The sequence below is a fragment of the Carlito syrichta genome, unplaced genomic scaffold (genome assembly GCF_000164805.1).
Source record: "Carlito syrichta isolate Samal-C Ts95f unplaced genomic scaffold, Tarsius_syrichta-2.0.1 Scaffold306150, whole genome shotgun sequence".
Taxonomy (NCBI): Eukaryota; Metazoa; Chordata; class Mammalia; order Primates; family Tarsiidae; genus Carlito; species Carlito syrichta.
The window spans coordinates 275,698-292,249 of NW_007250246.1; the positions used below are offsets into that span (position 1 = coordinate 275,698).

At 42.2% G+C, this 16,552-nt stretch overlaps 1 protein-coding gene across 1 annotated transcript; it reads left to right on the forward strand.

Moving 5' to 3' along the window:
* The first annotated feature begins 3,406 nt into the window (after nt 1-3,406).
* On the forward strand, nt 3,407-13,779 carry FCRL1 (Fc receptor like 1). The gene is given in 11 exon segments (XM_021714956.1): nt 3,407-3,516; nt 4,163-4,335; nt 4,850-4,927; nt 5,367-5,636; nt 7,642-7,929; nt 8,109-8,387; nt 8,725-8,844; nt 10,356-10,383; nt 11,704-11,786; nt 11,999-12,103; nt 13,691-13,779. Coding segments are annotated over 11 exon segments (1,623 nt in total).
* The last annotated feature ends 2,773 nt before the right edge of the window (nt 13,780-16,552 follow it).

Genomic DNA, 16,552 nt, shown 5'->3' on the forward strand with positions numbered 1-16,552 from the left:
CTCTCTGGAAGACGGCAGCTGTGTGAGGTCTAGACAGCTTCCTAAACTGGGCTTAGGGTCTGTGAGAACTGCAGGAGTCTCCAGCAGCAAGACTAGGTGTCCACTGAGGTAGCTGGGGTTTCTGGGGCCTCTGTACCTATCTTGGCAGGGAGAAGTCCCTCAAGAGTCCAAGCTGATCTGAACTGAGAGATAGGTAGCAGAGACAGGTTATTTTAGTTTCTTCTTTATGCATTCGTGCTGAGTTTCTGTGTTCTACAGGGTTTCTGCCACTTTCTTGTTGTACTTTAGTGCTTTTTATTAAGCACACTAGTCAAAAAGTAGTTGTTTATTCACTGTTTTGGTGCTTTTTTTCCTGAAGGATTTAGGGTTAGGCGTCTCTGGACAGCCATCTTGCTGACAGAACCTGCAATGTCTTTTATCTTAAAACGATACAAATATGACCTGATGATCTCCTCAGCTCACTGCACCATTACTCTGTCTCCTTTTATAAAGTTTTCATGAACTGCTATCTTTGTTTCACTTCCTTTCTTTCCTTAAAATTTATTTTAAATTTACATTACATTAAGATTCAACTTTTTGGAACACTGTCTATGATTCCCTTTTTTGGAGCACTATCTATGATGTTTAGGATCATGTGACCACCCACAGAATCAACATACAAGACATTACTTCAAAAATTTCCTTATGTCCTCAATCTCTTTATAGTCAAATCTTCTCTCATTCCCTGGTAATTACTAAACTGTTCTAGGTCTCTGTACTTCCTCCTCATTGTTTCCTGAAGCTTCTGTAATCAATATTTCATTCCTATCACTCCATTGAAACTGTTCCATTCAGGAGTCAATTTTAATTTCTTATTTTACTCTACTTCTCAGGGACTTTTAATAACTCCTTCTTTTAGAAATACTTTTTCTGAAATATATTCTGCTAATTTTCTTTCCAGCTCAACACCTGCTGCTCCTGTCTCCTTGCTGGATTCTTTACTGACCTCAAAATGTTGGACCTTCTCAACTTATCTTCTCCATCCATACTCACTTCCCCAAGTTAGATAATTCTGTCATGTTATGTGGCACTTTAAGCTTAAACTCAGGCTAATTTCTTGAACCTTGACCTCTCTTTTGAATATCTTTCATGTGTCTAACAGACATCTTAAACTCAACAAGCCATTTTAAAATCTCTAGTAGGCATCTCACAGTCAGACAGATCTCTTGATCTTTCACCTGTTTCACCACCACCTGCAAAACTTAACTTATTTCTCCTCAGCACTTCTCCAATTCAGTAAATATGACTACCATTTGTCCATTTGTTGTGAGCCCAAATCTAGTAGTCACATTTAATTCCACTCTCTCTTCCTTTTTGCACTTTCAATTTAATTCATAGGCAATTCCTACTGATTCTACTTTCAGAATTGATGCTGAAATATAACCATTTCACAGAACCAGTACTGTTTAATCCGAGACATTATCCCTACTCTCCTAGACTAAATTCTCACTACTGTTCTGCCTGCTTCTCTTGCACTTCTGTAGTCTGTTTTCCTCACAGTATCAAAGGTCAGCGTGAGATTATAAGTGTAAATTAAATCACAACTTCCCATAGCTTCCCATCACATCTGTAATGAAATCCAAAACTGTCACTAAGTCCATAGAGCTCCCAAGACAGGCTCCTGCCTGCTTCTAACACACCAATAACCACCACTGTTCCCACTTCATCCTCTCCGGGTGCACTTGCTTTCTCATTCCTCCTTGGACAAGCTCATCCCTTCCTCAAGATATTTGCATTTGTTCTCCTCTGCCAGGGATGCCCTTTCCCAAATATTAAGAACACTTGCTTCCTGATATCAGTCATATTTTTACTGAGTTAGAATCTATCTAAATAGTCAAGACAATCCTAAGATACTCTGTAACTTAGTTCTCTGATGTGTTTTTCTTATAGCAGCAAGCACCCTATGACCTCATACAGTTATTTTTAAATTGGCTCACTTTCATTATAATGTACATTTTTGAATGTCAAAGATGGTCACTCACGGTCACTCCTATAACCCCAGTGCCATGCACAATGGTATATAGTAAGCATTCATATTATTTGTTGCATGGATGAATATATAAAATGGGCTGTTTATGCTAGCTCCCACTGATTCTTTCTTCCTACTTGAGAGATTAATTATTCAAATAATCATTTACCTAAAACGTAGGTATCTCAGACTAAATATGGGTTAAAATAGATAATAACGAGATTATATTTACTAAATGCTAAGTAATTCCAAGCACTATTCTAAGCTCTTTAAGGATATCAACTTATTTAATCTTCAGCAGAGAGGATTTAATACTAAAGCACAGAAAAGCGAAATATTTTTCCCAGGGTCACGCAGCTTGGAAGAGGAAGAGCCAATACTCAAGTCAATGCTATCTAGCCACAAAGTCTTCATTTTCCCTAGAATTTTTCTTTTGGGACTACTATGCCTTGGTATTTTGGTCAAAGTATTAGAATAGAAGATAATTTTTGGAGAAATCTAAATTTTTTCTCAGATCAGCCTCCTCTGACCTGAAGCTGAAACACAAAGGCTCCCCATGTGCTAAACACAAGATGTTGCATTTCCCCTGCTTGACCAGAAACCAGTGAGTCTGGACCTGGACCTTTTAGGAGAAAGGTGGTGGCAGTGGGAATAAGGGGTTGGAAGTGAAGAATACTAAATAGCTAAGAAAGAAGACACCATCTCCTAATCACAGAAGATAAGAGTTGCTGAAAATAATTGTATGATCCTAAAAAACCACATGTTGCTTTTGTGGACAGGTGTCCTCTGGGTGATACAGAATGTGGAAAAAAGAAAAGAGAGAAGAAGGAAGAGGAAGTTAGATAAGGAGAGAGGAGGGCGAATGAGAGAAAGGAAGAAGAGAGAAAGAGGGAAGGAGGGAGGAAGGCAGAGAGTTGGGAGGGCCCCAGGGAAGGAGTGTTGTGGAGAAAGCTTTTGAAAAATCAATGTTGTGGCCATGTGGGATTTGCTTCTCTGTACTGATCTCTGCTGACTTCTCTCCCAGCTCCATTCTGTGAACCCATCGGTGAGTGGCACTTCCCTCTCTTCTTCAAGGTCTGTGGGTACCTTGTCACTGGCTCAGCACAGGATGCCGAGGATGACTGTCTGAGAAGGCCCTGCTTGTCCAAGACACTTCCGGGTGATAGCTGCTGAGGTGAAAACACACCAGTGGCTCCCTTGGGCCCAGCTGCTCTATGTTTACACCAGTTTCTGCACCTGACATGTGCCTGCTCAGCGGGGCATGGAGATCTTCCTCTGACCTTCTCAAGAACACAGTCTTCTTTCTGGGAAGTCCCAGTCTGGGGAGGGAGACACCATTTGCATAAGGAAGGCAGAAAGTGCCGAAGAATCTCTGTCCTCTCAGCCTCAGGGGCTCCAATGCCCCTGTGTGCTCCTCTGCTGGATACCTCACCAGTGGTGATGGAGAAAATGCCGAAATCACATCTACGGAGGACAATGTTGCACTTCATCCTTGGACCACATGCCAAGTGAAGTCGTACTGCTGCCTCTTTTCTATTTTTGGCTCCAATCTGCAGCCACAACTGTTACCCCAGCTCATTTTCTTTCTCAGGCTCTGGTTTATGCAAATGTACTTCTTTGCCCTGATCCGGATTCAGTCTTACTTTTACCAGAGGAAGAGAGGAGGAAATTTCACCCCCACCCCACCAAGGAATCTTGCATTAAAGCATGCTCAATTCTAATTATATGTGAGAACTGCTCCCTGGTGCATAAACCGCTAAGCATAGGGTTAAAAGAGATTGTCCCTCTATCTCAAGAGCATAGGTTGCAGGTGCAACTAGGGATCACAGGCCAGGAATTCCCATGACCCCAGAGATTCAGAATCAACTCAGCCTTCTGAGTTCCTCACTGGATGCTTGTCCAAGTCTAACTCATGCCCTGTGTTAATGTCATGCATGCCTTGTGCACACTCTCACCTTTACCTCTAAGCCCAGGTGCCCAATCCCAGCCGAAGAAGAAAGTGTACCCCTCTCCTCCCAAAAATGAGAAACAAAGTTTCTGCCACCAGGTATTTTCCAGGTAGTCTCTGCTGCCTGAGAATGATCTGAAATAAGTCCTAAGCTGCAAGACTGAGCTCTAGACCCTCTCAGTTGGCTCTGTCCACCCTACCCCCAGCCCACAGAGGAGAGAGTGGGTTGACACTGTTAGACGCCAATTTATTCCTTCCTCTGTTCAACTGCTAAAAGCAGTTCTGCCGGTCAGTCTTCTGGGCACTACGGTTTTCCAAGTAAAGAAAGTAACTCTAACATATCGGGTATTCCATACCCCAGGACAAAGCAAATATTCTAGTACCATGGATGGAGTTGTTTAAATGGCCTCAGGGAAAAGTCATTTCAGTAGAAAGGCTTAGAGATGACAGCTATTAGACTAGAAATCACCCCTCATTATTCTAGAGCACTTGTCTTTTCATGCAGTAAGGAGAGAAAGAGATTTGCCTGTCTTAGGGAAATTATTAAAGTTTTTCAAAGGGCAGAGGCTCTGAGGGTTGAATAAACAAATGACCAAAAAGCCACTGCTGTTAGGAATTGTAACGTTTCACATGGGCTGCTGCATGTGGGGGAGGAAAGGAGAGAAGTTGGGGCAGAACACAACTTTAACCATCTTTATCACCCAGAAAAGAGTACCTAATACCCCAAAGGAGGTACATCCCTGAGGCTAAAGTTTGTACAGATCAAGGGAGCTGGGTGTGTGGATGGTGGCATCTCCAGGCAAGAGCGCCTTTTTTCTTCCAATAGAAACAGCAATAATAGGGTAGGACAGAGTCAGCAATGAGGGGATTAAGTTAGTCTATGTCTTTCCCAGACTCCTTGATCCTCCAAGTCCCATATTAGGTATTTGAAAGAGACGGTGTGGGTCTGAGATGTCAGGGAACTGGGGACAGTAGAGAATAACCAGTATGGCTTACGCCAAGGATGAAAGAAATAGACTCACATTTGCTAAAACTTTAAGCTTCCCCATTTCCATTGTCAACCCAGGAATATCTTTAATATTCCTGCCCTGGTTTTGAGAAAGATGTTTTTAGTTCATGGATAGACACTTCAAAAAGTACTCAGACCCAAGTTAAAGGTAAGGATTGCCTTTGGAGGGGAGATGATGCTGCACAGGGGCAGGATGTGCCAGGGTGGGAAGGGTAAGTTTATGGCAAAAAAAAAAAAAAAGCAAGCCCATGGGCCACTTGTAGGTAAAGTTATTGTAAGGGGTGATCTGTGTGTCCAACCAACTGTTTCTTTGCGTCTTGTTTGCAAATGTTGAAACACAAAATACTTCTCACCAGGATCTCTGATCCCATTGCCCTGGAATTTGTGTTTAATTTCTCTAGAGCTCTTTCTGACAGCCAGCCCCTCCCAGCCCACAGAGGGGAGCTCAGTGACCTTGACCTGTAATATCCAGACTCCTCCACAGATGTCATATGCTCAGCTCCAGTTCTGCTTCTTCGGAGATGCCGGGGCCCTGGGGCTGGGCTGCAGCAGCTCCCAGAAACTCCAGATCTCCGCCATGTGGAGGGAAGACTCAGGGGCCTACTGGTGTGAAGCTCAGACATCAGCACCCAAAGTCTGGCGGAGCTCAAGATTCCCGATAAATGTGCAGAGTGAGTGTCAGTGGGCCTTGTCTGCTGGGGTGACTGAGAAGAGCAGTGGCAAGAGGTTAGCCCTCCTTGTCTGTTGGGTTCTTCATCTTCAAGAATAGGAGTTGTTTGAGAGATGCACCTGAGTTTCTCTCTTTGTTAACATCCTTAAAGTATCATCCCTTTATCTTGCTGATTCCATTTGGGAAAGTAGAGAGAATTTAGGAAATCCTTACTGAGTATCTTCACTGTGCTGGGGAGTGTGTGTGGAAGAAACAGTTGTAAAATAGCTGGTCCCCGACTACAAGGTGCTCAACCAGCACTCTGAGCAGCTATGGTGGACTATGTGGTGCTACATTGTATAGCATTGTGTAGCACTTGACTGTCAATTGTGTAGTGCTCACTGTCAATCATGTAGCACTGTCAATTGCATAGTACTGACTGAAAATTTTGTAGCACGTTAATTGTGTAGCACTGTCAGTTGTGTAGCACTGACTGAGAATTGTGTAGCATTGACTGCCAATTGTGTAGCACTGAGTGAGAATTGTGAAGCACTGACAGTCAATTGTGTAGTACTGTCTGTCTGTTGCATAGAGCTGACTATTTTTTTTTGATTTGGAGTCTCACTCAGTCACCCAGACTGGAGTGCAGTGGCCGCTCCTGGCCAACGCAGCCTCGACATGCTGGGCTCCAGCGATCCTTCCGCCTCAGCCTTCTGAGTAGCCGGAATTACAGGCGTGTGTTACCATGCCCGGTTGATTTTTTGATTTATTGTAGAGATGAGGTCTCGCTTCCCAGGCGGGTCTCGAACCTGCGGGCTCAGGCAATCCACTCACCTCAGCCTCCCAAAGGCGTGGGCTTACAGGTTGAGCCACCGAGCCCGGCTAGTGTTGGCTATTAATTGTGTAGCACTGACTGTCAGTTATGTAGCATTGACTGTCAATTGTGTAGCACTGACTATCAGTTGTATAACGGTGACCGTCAATTGTGTAGCACTGTTAATTTTGTAGCACACTGTCAATTGCATAGTACTGACTATCAATTGTGTAGCACTGACTGAGAACTGTGTCGCACTGATTGTCAGTTGTATAGCGCTGACTGTCAATTGTGTAGTGCTGACTGAGAATTGTGTAACACTGGCTGTCAATTGTGCAGTACCGACTGCCATTTGAAAAAGAGGCCTGAGGTGGTAAAGGAAGGATTTGTGGAAGAAGTGGATAGAATAGGCTCCTGGAGCAGGGTTTCTGGAAGGGAAGCTTGATGGCCAGAATTTGATTTAGAAAGACAAGAAGAAAAGAGTATTTTGTGATTCTGAACTGTGTTATTCCACTTCAAGATTGACACTTCTAACATCTTCTCCCATTCTCAGACAGAGAGGAATCTGTTGTGCCATGAAGCCAATACCTAATACCTCCAGAAGGCTGGGCTCTTCCACACTTGCTAAAAATTCAACAGTGGTAAAACTGGAACACCTCTGCAACAAAAGTCATTGAGCAGCACATACACAGCAGTCTCTGTTCGAGTGCTTCATAGATGTTGTCTAATTGCACCCTCACAACTGCTGAGGATAACTATCATTAACATCTCCATTTTACAAATGGGATTGAGTTCTCAGAGAAGTTAAGCGATTTGATCAAGTATGCCTGCAAGTAAAAGAGTTGCAACCACTATTTAAATAAGGCAGCTTGATTTACAATTTGAACATGTGATCACTGTGCTATTGTGTCTCAAAAAAATGAGAATTTGAGAGATTAAGGTGATAGAAGTCACACTGTCCTAGGGGAAAATGTGATGCCACATCCTCTATGGTATTACTGTGGTGTTTTTCTTACCCTACCAATCAACCCAACCGATCTTCACTAACAACCTAACCAACGTTGATTCTAAATCAGCAGACTACCCCCAAATTAAACTATGTACATCATTGGCTTTACTTGTGGCTTTTGCTTTCAGGATCGTCACATCCACTTCCTTGTCCTTGAAACTTTCCCTACTCAGGGCCCTCCTCTGTCATCTTGTGTTCATGCAGTAGTCCCCATCTCTGATGTGAACTTGGAGATGCAACCCCCAGGAGGACAGGTGATGAAGGGAGACAAGGTGGTCCTCATCTGCTCGGTTGCTAAGGGCACAGGAAACATCACCTTCCTCTGGTACAAAGGGAACCTTGGTTTAAACCTGAAGACAAAGACTCAGCGTTCACTGACAGCACAGTTTGAGATCCTTTCGGCGAGGGAGAGTGACGCTGAACACTATTACTGTGCAGCTGACAACGGCTATGGTCCCAGTCTTAGTGGGCTGGTGAGCATCACTGTCAGAAGTAAGTTCCATCACCACCAGCTCAGCTAGCAGGTCTCACACTGGCTCCACATTTCCCTGGGGCACATGAAGTTTCACTGGGGCACTCTCGGGGAGTTCAATAGCATAAGCGTTGATGGGCAGGGTCTATTAGTCTTGCATCACTAGAGACACTCTGTGACAGTCCACTCTCTCTGTCAGTTCCAGTGTCTCGCCCTATCCTCACCCTCAGGGCTCCCAGAGCCCAGGCTGTGGTGGGAGACGTGGTGGAGCTTCACTGTGTGGTCCAGGGAGGCTCTCCTCCGATCCTGTACCGGTTTTATCATGAGGATATTGCCCTCGGGAATGGCTCAGCCCCCTCTGGAGGCGGAGCATCCTTCAACCTCTCCCTGACCACAGAACATTCTGGAAACTTCTCTTGTGAGGCCAACAATGGCCTGGTGGCCCAACACAGTGAGGTGGTGACACTCAACTTCACAGGTATTGCTCAGGCTATGCAACTGTCTTGGTCAATGTTTCATTCCCAGTGTCCCAGGAGAGTTTCTTTGAACCACAGTGCTTCTGGTGATGTGTTACCGAAGACAGGACTTCTGTGGGTGGTGATGTCATGGGTGATGTATCAGAAGGGCATGGAGGGCACAAAGGTGGGGCATCTCTCTTCTCTTTTCACCAACGTGATAAGGTGGCAAGTCCCTAGACAAACACAAAATCTCTCTTTGGAAGGGCAGGCCTTGGGTACAACACACACCCAAGATGTCTGCTCTCCAAGGTCCAACACCTTCCTCTGGATAGCTTATGCACACGTTTCTCCCTCCAGTGCCTGTTGGAGACAAAGAGGATCATCATCTTACTGCAGGGGTCATTGAGGGAATGCTTGGCACCCTTGCTTCTGCCACCATGGCCCTATTATTTTGCTACTGGCTCAAGAGAAAAATAGGTCAGTATTTACAGAGGCTGGTATTTTGTTACTGTGACCTTCGTTTTCACTGAAATAGGCTGGATTTGTGGCATGTATACTGCCGAAGGTGAATATATACCACTAGTCATCCTGCCTATGAATCTGCTCACAACCGCCAGCACATGGGAACAGGTCCTGTTAAAATACTGCGACGTGTTTGGTAAAGTTTTCCATCCCCCCTGCGTTGGCAGTTGAAGGTCAGCTGATATTTTTGACTTCTGTGGCTGAATTTTTATGCAAAAATATAACTGTTTAAAATAATTAATTAGCCACTAGGGGAAAAATATGGTTGCAGCTCCAGGTTTTTGTTTTTAAAGCCTCAATAGTTTTAGGGGTACAAGTGGATGAATTGTATAGTGGTGAAGTTTGGGCTGTAAGAGTATCTGTCACCCGAATAGTGTACATTGTGCCCGATAGGTGATTTTTCATCCCTCACTCCCCACCCCGCCTTCCCCTTCTGAGTCTCCAGTGTTCATTACACTACTCTATATGCCTCTGTGGGCCTACAGATAAGCTCCCACTTAAAAGTGAGAACATGTCATATTTGATTTTCCAATTCCAAGGTATTTCCTTCAGGATAAAGGTCTCCAATTCCAACAGGTACTGCAAAATACATGATCTTATTTTTTTTTATGACTGAAGAGTATTCTGTTAATATAAATACATACCACATTTTCTTTATCTACTCATCAGCTGATGGCACGTGGGTTGATGTCAGATCTTGGCAGTTATGAATTGAGCTGCGATAAACATATGCCGTCTCTCAGTTCTAAAGTCCATGCATCAATTCTAATTTGCCTTAAAGTATTGTCACATGTTTTTCCTTCTTTCTGAAATGGTCATTCACTCGTCCACATGTTCTATTCACTGCTGGGTGTTTTTCACTTTGCTGCTGAAATGTCATTTTCTCCTAGAGGCTTCACCTGCCACACAGCCTACAATTGTTCTCTGCTATTATGAGTTACAAGTTATTTAGCTCCATGCTTTATCACAGTGGGTAATTATATATTTATTTGTATGTTTAACCTTGGTCTCCTGTTCTCCACTTAGCAAGCTGGAGATGAGGCAAGAGAGGACAATATGAGATTCTAATTTAAGTTCCAAGCTTTTGCAGCATCTTTGGGCACCTCACCCCAACATGGTTGTGGCACCACCTGCCTCCAAGGACTTTGTCACAGTAAGATTGGATGATGTGGTTGTAAAAACAAAAACAAAACATATAATAGATGGTGAGAGTTCAGAGACTTGGGTTCAAGTCCTAGATCTGGTACCAATTAGCTTTGAGAAGCCTACTGAATTATTCTGGACCCCACTCTCCTCATCTGTGAGATGAAGACTCTGTAAATGAGTGGCAGGATGTCTACTGGGCACACAGTGATGCTCACAATGGGTGTCCGAGCACAAGGCACATTTCTGCACAGAGACTGCATGAAAGCACTGCGAAGGAGGGTTCTTTCACTGATGTGTATGCCTGTTTGTTTGTCTTGCAGGAAGACATTCAGCCAGGGATCCACTCAGGTGAGGCCTATTTTCTCCCTATGTGCCAATAATGCAGAAAATCTATTTTTTAAAAGTGATTTAGATTTGTTCTCTCACGAACTTTTTTCTCTGTTTTATCACATCCAAAACTCACTCCTGAGTTCTCTCACTGGCAACTTTGAACATCTGTTGCCATTTCTCTTCTTTTAGATTTTGCATATTAAATATGTTATTTAAATCCTTTCATTATTTTTCCAATTGATTCCTTTTAATACATCTTCAGAATATTAAAGTCGCATTGCTTTGATCAGGACCATGCATTCATTTAGTAAGTCAACCAATACCTGGGAGTCTGTAAGTCATTCTGTTGAGGGCTGAGAGGTGGGAAAATAGGGAAAGATCTTGAGAATCTTAAAGTATTCTAGGGAAGGTAAGATATATACACACATTTCTGGAATACAAGACAGACAGTGATACATATACCGAACAATGGTTGATGAAATTTTGTAGCTATTTAGAGGAAAATATTTTTAAAATACTTCCATCTAGGGATACCAATGTTTAGTTGATATATTTTATATGTTTTTTTTTTTTTGAGTTGGAGTCTCACTCTGTCGCCCAGACTGGAGTGCAGTGGCCGCTCCTGGCCACTGCAGCCTCGCCTGCTGGGCTCCGGTGATCCTTCCGCCTCAGCCTTGCAAGTAGCTGGAACCACAGGCATGCGTTACCACACCCGGCTAATTTTTGATTTATTGTAGAGATGAGGTCTCACCAAGTTGCCCAGGCGGGTCTCGAATCCACTCACTTCAGCCTCCCAAAGCACGGGATTACAGGCTGAGCTACTGAGCCCTGCTTATTTTATAATATGTTATTGTTTATGTCAAAAATAAACATATCTTTTCCAAATCAGAGTAGCACTCTTTCTGGGTATATGTACATGCATGACCCTTTTTCCCCCTACTCCTTCCTCGAGTTACTTGCTCAGCTCAGCCACCTGTTTTTCATCGAGGGTGAATAAATATTTCTTCATTTAATAATTATGGAGCACCAGTGATTGACTGACATTATTCTGGCTTGGGCGGTGCCACAGTGAGCCAGTCAGGTGAGGAACTTTCACTTCTGGAGCAGACCCTCTGGTGTATACACTGCCATGTCCCACTCAGCTTGTGGATAGGACCATGACTCATACCATGCTGTCCTGTCTCCCAGTTGCCAATCTCCCCATGGATTAATATTCTGCTCAGGACTCTTTCTAATAGGCTTCTCTCCTTCGATGTCTTGCTCACAATCCCAGATAGTGATAACTTGGTTATCTGGGATAGTATCCCAGATAGATAGCTTTTGTTTCTGTGTTTGCAGGAGCCCTCCCAGCCTTGCACCCCAAGAATCCACTGACCTGAACTCAACTGCCCCAGAGCCATTACAACCCATATATGAAAATGGTGAGGCTTCCCAAATGACCCAGGGCAATACAGGTGGAGCAAGCCTGGGCAGGGGCAATGGGGTGATGTCTGCCCAAACCTGACCTTGCTATGTCCCATCTCCTCTATAAATGACCCATCTGTCTTCATGACTGTGAGGGGTGGCAGATAAGGAATAATTTGAAGGCAGGAATAAGGGACTATGTCAAGATATTGCTTTCCTTCTCTCTCAGTGAATGTTGTAAATGGAGATGAGGTTTATTCGTTGGTGCTCTATAGCCAGCAGGAGCAGGAAGCAGCAGCAGGTGAGACTTGGGGGAGCACATTTATCTCTGACATTTGTCTTTCCTCAAACCAAGAGGACAATCAATGACTGTAGGTGGCAGATGGCAGCAATCTTGAGAGTGGCTGCTCCTTTTGCCCTGTGAGCACTGCTGTGCCTATTGGAAAACTTACCTCTGGTGGTCCAGAAGCTGCCTCGAGTACAGCCCAGTGCTAATGCTCACTTGGCCTACTCTAGGCCATGTATGACAGCATTGGAGGTGATGGCTGCGGCCTGTCCTCTTTGAGTAGCCCGACGATCTCCTCCCAATGGCTGCCTAGTTGCTGCTGTTGTCCCATACTACACATGGTGGACTTCGAAAAGCTGGAGAGGTATAAAGACCCCTCCTATGCCAGAAGGGGTCTACTTACCTTACCACCCCAAGGCTGCCAGGTTTCCTCTGGATACTAAAGGAATTATATCTTTAATTTAAAAAAGCGAGACAAAATACTAATGGAAATCAATCCATAGGAAATAGAAGGCAAAGGGAAAAAAATTTTATTAACATGGATTTAAGGAAGGACTTTAAATATGAGTAGAATCTCATAGCACTTATCTTTTCTCCACAGTAGAGCCACCAAGGATACATATGGGGAATAAGGTAAGAGTCCTTATTGTAGCTTTCCTCCGTGTTCTTTCCCTCTTTCCTGTGGAGACTGATTCTCAAACTTCTTAAATTATAGCCACTTAGAAAGAGCAAAAATTTCAGTCTACTTCCTTCCTATCTCTCAACATAATGAAGACTAAGAACATTTAGCTATAACAATAGGGAGTCATTGTACAACGAAATTTTGAAGGCTTACATATATATTTACTTTAGTAATGGACATATGGATGATCTGCAGTTAAACTGCAGTGCATACGTAGTCTAAAAAAATTCTATTTATTTGAAAATATTTATCCTGAAGTACTGTGAAACCATTTATCCACCACTTTGTGCTAAGAGACTAACCAAATAATCCACAGTAAACTAAATTAATAGTAAATGATGCTAACAGTAATTTGTGTCACTAAAAGTCAGTAACCTATAACTTTGAATAATTCAAGATATCGCTGATGATTCAAACATGCTTTACGAAAATTGCAGAAATTACAACTCTGTGTATGTGTGCTTTGCAGCTTTGCTTAGTGTAGTATGGCAGCCGGATATCTCAGGACAGCATTGAAGTTAGTAAACTCCAAAGATGTGCTAAATTTAGTTTATGAAAACAAAATTCGGACAACCTTAAAAAAATGACAGCCCACGGGACTGCCTAACAATGGTCCTTAAGAATGAGGGAATCTAAAAAATGTAATACATATACACAATGGAATATTATGCAATCACAAGAAGGACAAACATATGGACTTTGCAGCAACTTGGATGGATTTAGAGTCGATCATACTCAGTGATCTATCACAGAAAAAGAACAGTGTACCATACGTTCTCACTCATAAGTGGACCTTGAACAGTTATCATAATACTATAAGAAAGGGATTGGCAATAGTGGGAAACTGCCATGGGAGGGGGAGTGGGATTGGCAGTTGAGGGAAACTGCCAGGAGAGGTGGGGTGAGGCATACCTCTTTCCCTGCCCTGGTCCTATCCATGTGTCTTTGCTTCCAGGTTTCCCTAGACATCTACTCTAGGATGAGAGAGGCAAGTGCTATAGATGTGGACTATGAAGATGTGGACTATGAAGATGCTATGTAAAGTTATGGAAGAATCTGCTCTTTGAAAACCACCCATAACCCTAAGCATCAGACCTGATGTGTTGTTTGGAGATCCTGGGGAGTCAGCTTTCCAGTATGCCTCTTCCAGGAACCATTCTCCACAAGACTGTTCATTCATCTACTGGCAGCAAAGTTGGCTCTACCCGGAACACCAATATAGACACAGCAGCGGGAAGGGCTTTGTTATTAGAACCAGATTTCTGCTGGTTCTTTTGGGAACAGATTCGACTGTGCTTTTACTTCTTTTTACAAGAGGAAGCAGGATGGCATAAAGGAAATTAGGGTCTTGAAGCAGAGACATGGTGATGTTTAGAGCGCACGAACCCAAGGTTATTGATTTTGCAGGACTGTTCTATAGAGAGAGCTGTTCCCAACATTTTGTCTGAGTGCTTTCTCTGCCCAGACTGTATAGAACTCTGACCCTGCCACTTAAATTGATCATCCTGTTTCTGCCTAAAATATGACTCCATTTATTTTGAGTCACTGTTACCAAGTTAGAATGAAAACAAAGTTGCAAAAAAAGTTATTGTGCTTACACTTAATTTTAGTGATGTATCTTGCATATATAGGTCAATATAAACCACATCCAAAGTTCTATATTCACTGTAGCCTCTAGAAGTTTTATGAACACACTCTATTTTTCATAAACTTTTTAAAACATCATAATATGTTTTGGAGTCTGTATTTTAATTTCAAAACAATCACACACTCACTCTTATAAATAAAAACAATTTAGAGGTATATAAAATAAGAAGTTAAATTCTTTTCTATAAGCTAGCACAGGTGGTAATCATTGCTAAGCAACGTAGCATGAATAGTTTTCTATTTTTATATAAGCACTTATACATGCATGTAAGTATGTAAATATTTAGACGTATACTTATCTAACAAGCTATCATAAAATATTTTCAAATATTTATATAGGTCTACTATAGTATTTTAAAAGATGCAATGAATTCTGTTATATAGATACATAATACTATATTTTTCTTGTTTTATTGTGGTTAATGTTCATAACCCCAAAATGATCATAGCAACCATTTTAAGTGTACAATTCAGTGGCATTAAGTACTGTAATAATATACTTTAACCCTTTACACCACTGATGGACATTAAGGAGGCTTTTGAAAGTTTTGTATTTTAAAAACAAGGCTCAAGTAAATGTCTATGCACAATCATATTATTCACTTCTGCTAGGTTATCTGAAAGATAAATTTGTTGTTTTTGTTTTGTTTTTGAGTTGACGTCTCATGATCACCCAGGCTGGAGTTCAATAGCACACTCACGGCCACCCCAGCTTCGACCTGCTGGGATCTAGCGATCTTCTACCTCAGCCTTCCAGGTAACCGGAACTGTAGGCCTGACCGGAACTGCAGGCCTGTTCTACCACGCCTGGCTAATTTTTTTTTTTTTACTGTAGAGACAAGGTCTTGCCAAGTTGCCCGGGCTGGTCTCGAACCCGCGGGCTCAGGCAATCCACTTACCTTGGCCTCCCAAAGTGCTGGGATTACAGGCTGAGCCACCGAGCTCAGCTGAAAAATAAGTTTGTAAATCTAGGATTGCTTCATTTCAGGTTATACATGTTAAATATTTCTTTAAATACTCTTAAATGTCTCTCCAGTATCCATGCTATATCAATTTATACATTCACCAAGATGCACGGAAGAACAATTTTGTGGAGGACAGTGCCGTTGTCAGTTTCTTTTTTTTTTTGAGTCGGTTTCTCACTCCATCACCCAGGCTGGAGTGCAGTGGCACGCTCATGGCCACCCCAACATCAGCCTGCTGGGCTTTGGGATCCTTCCACCTCAGCCTTCCAAGTAGCCGAAACTACAGGTGCACGCTAATGCACCCAGCTAATTTTTTATTTATTGTAGAGACGAGGTCTCGCCAAGTTTCTCGGGCTGGTCTTGAACCCGTGGGTTTAGGCAATCCATTAGCCTCGGCCTCTCAAAGTGCTGGGATTACAGGCTGAGTCACCGAACTCGACTGTCAGTGTCATTTAAATTTTTAAAATAATTGATTCAGTTGAACATTTTTCATAAATTCACTATTACTTTGTAGTTATTCTAAGTTTCCTGTGTTCAGCCTTTGCCCATTTCCTATATCATTTATCTTTATCCTCTAGCTTTTATAAGAATTATTTATTGAGACATAATTTGTATACAGTGAAATGCACAGATATTTATGTGCACAGCTTTATCATTTTGACAAATGCATGCATTAGAGTAATCCAAACCTTCATTATAAGATAAAATATTTTCATCACTCCAGAAAGTTCTCTCATACCCATTTCCAGTCTATGTATTCCACTCTAGAAACAACTATTGAATATCACACTTTGACTATCTCTTCATTGCATGTGATGCAAATGTTTTTATGCAATCTTTTGCTTCATTTTTTGTTTACAGTAAAGTTTAAAAGATGAAAAGGTAGTTTTTGTGCAGCTAAATTCAATTTTTTTCCATCTTGGCTTCTGACTTTTCTTTCTGTCATTTTCTATCAGACCATATTATCATTTGATGAAAATATTCTCTTACACTGTCTTATAACGATTTTATAGTTTGTTTCATATTTACACAATATATCATGTATATGTTTGGTAAGAGGTAAGAATCTAACTTTTACTGTCTTTGTCTTTATAGTCATGTATTTATTTTTTGAACTAAAAAGTGTGAGGTAGGAAACTAGCTTCATTTTTTAAAAGATAGATAAACCGTCAATTATTACTTATTTAAATAGTATGGTCTTTT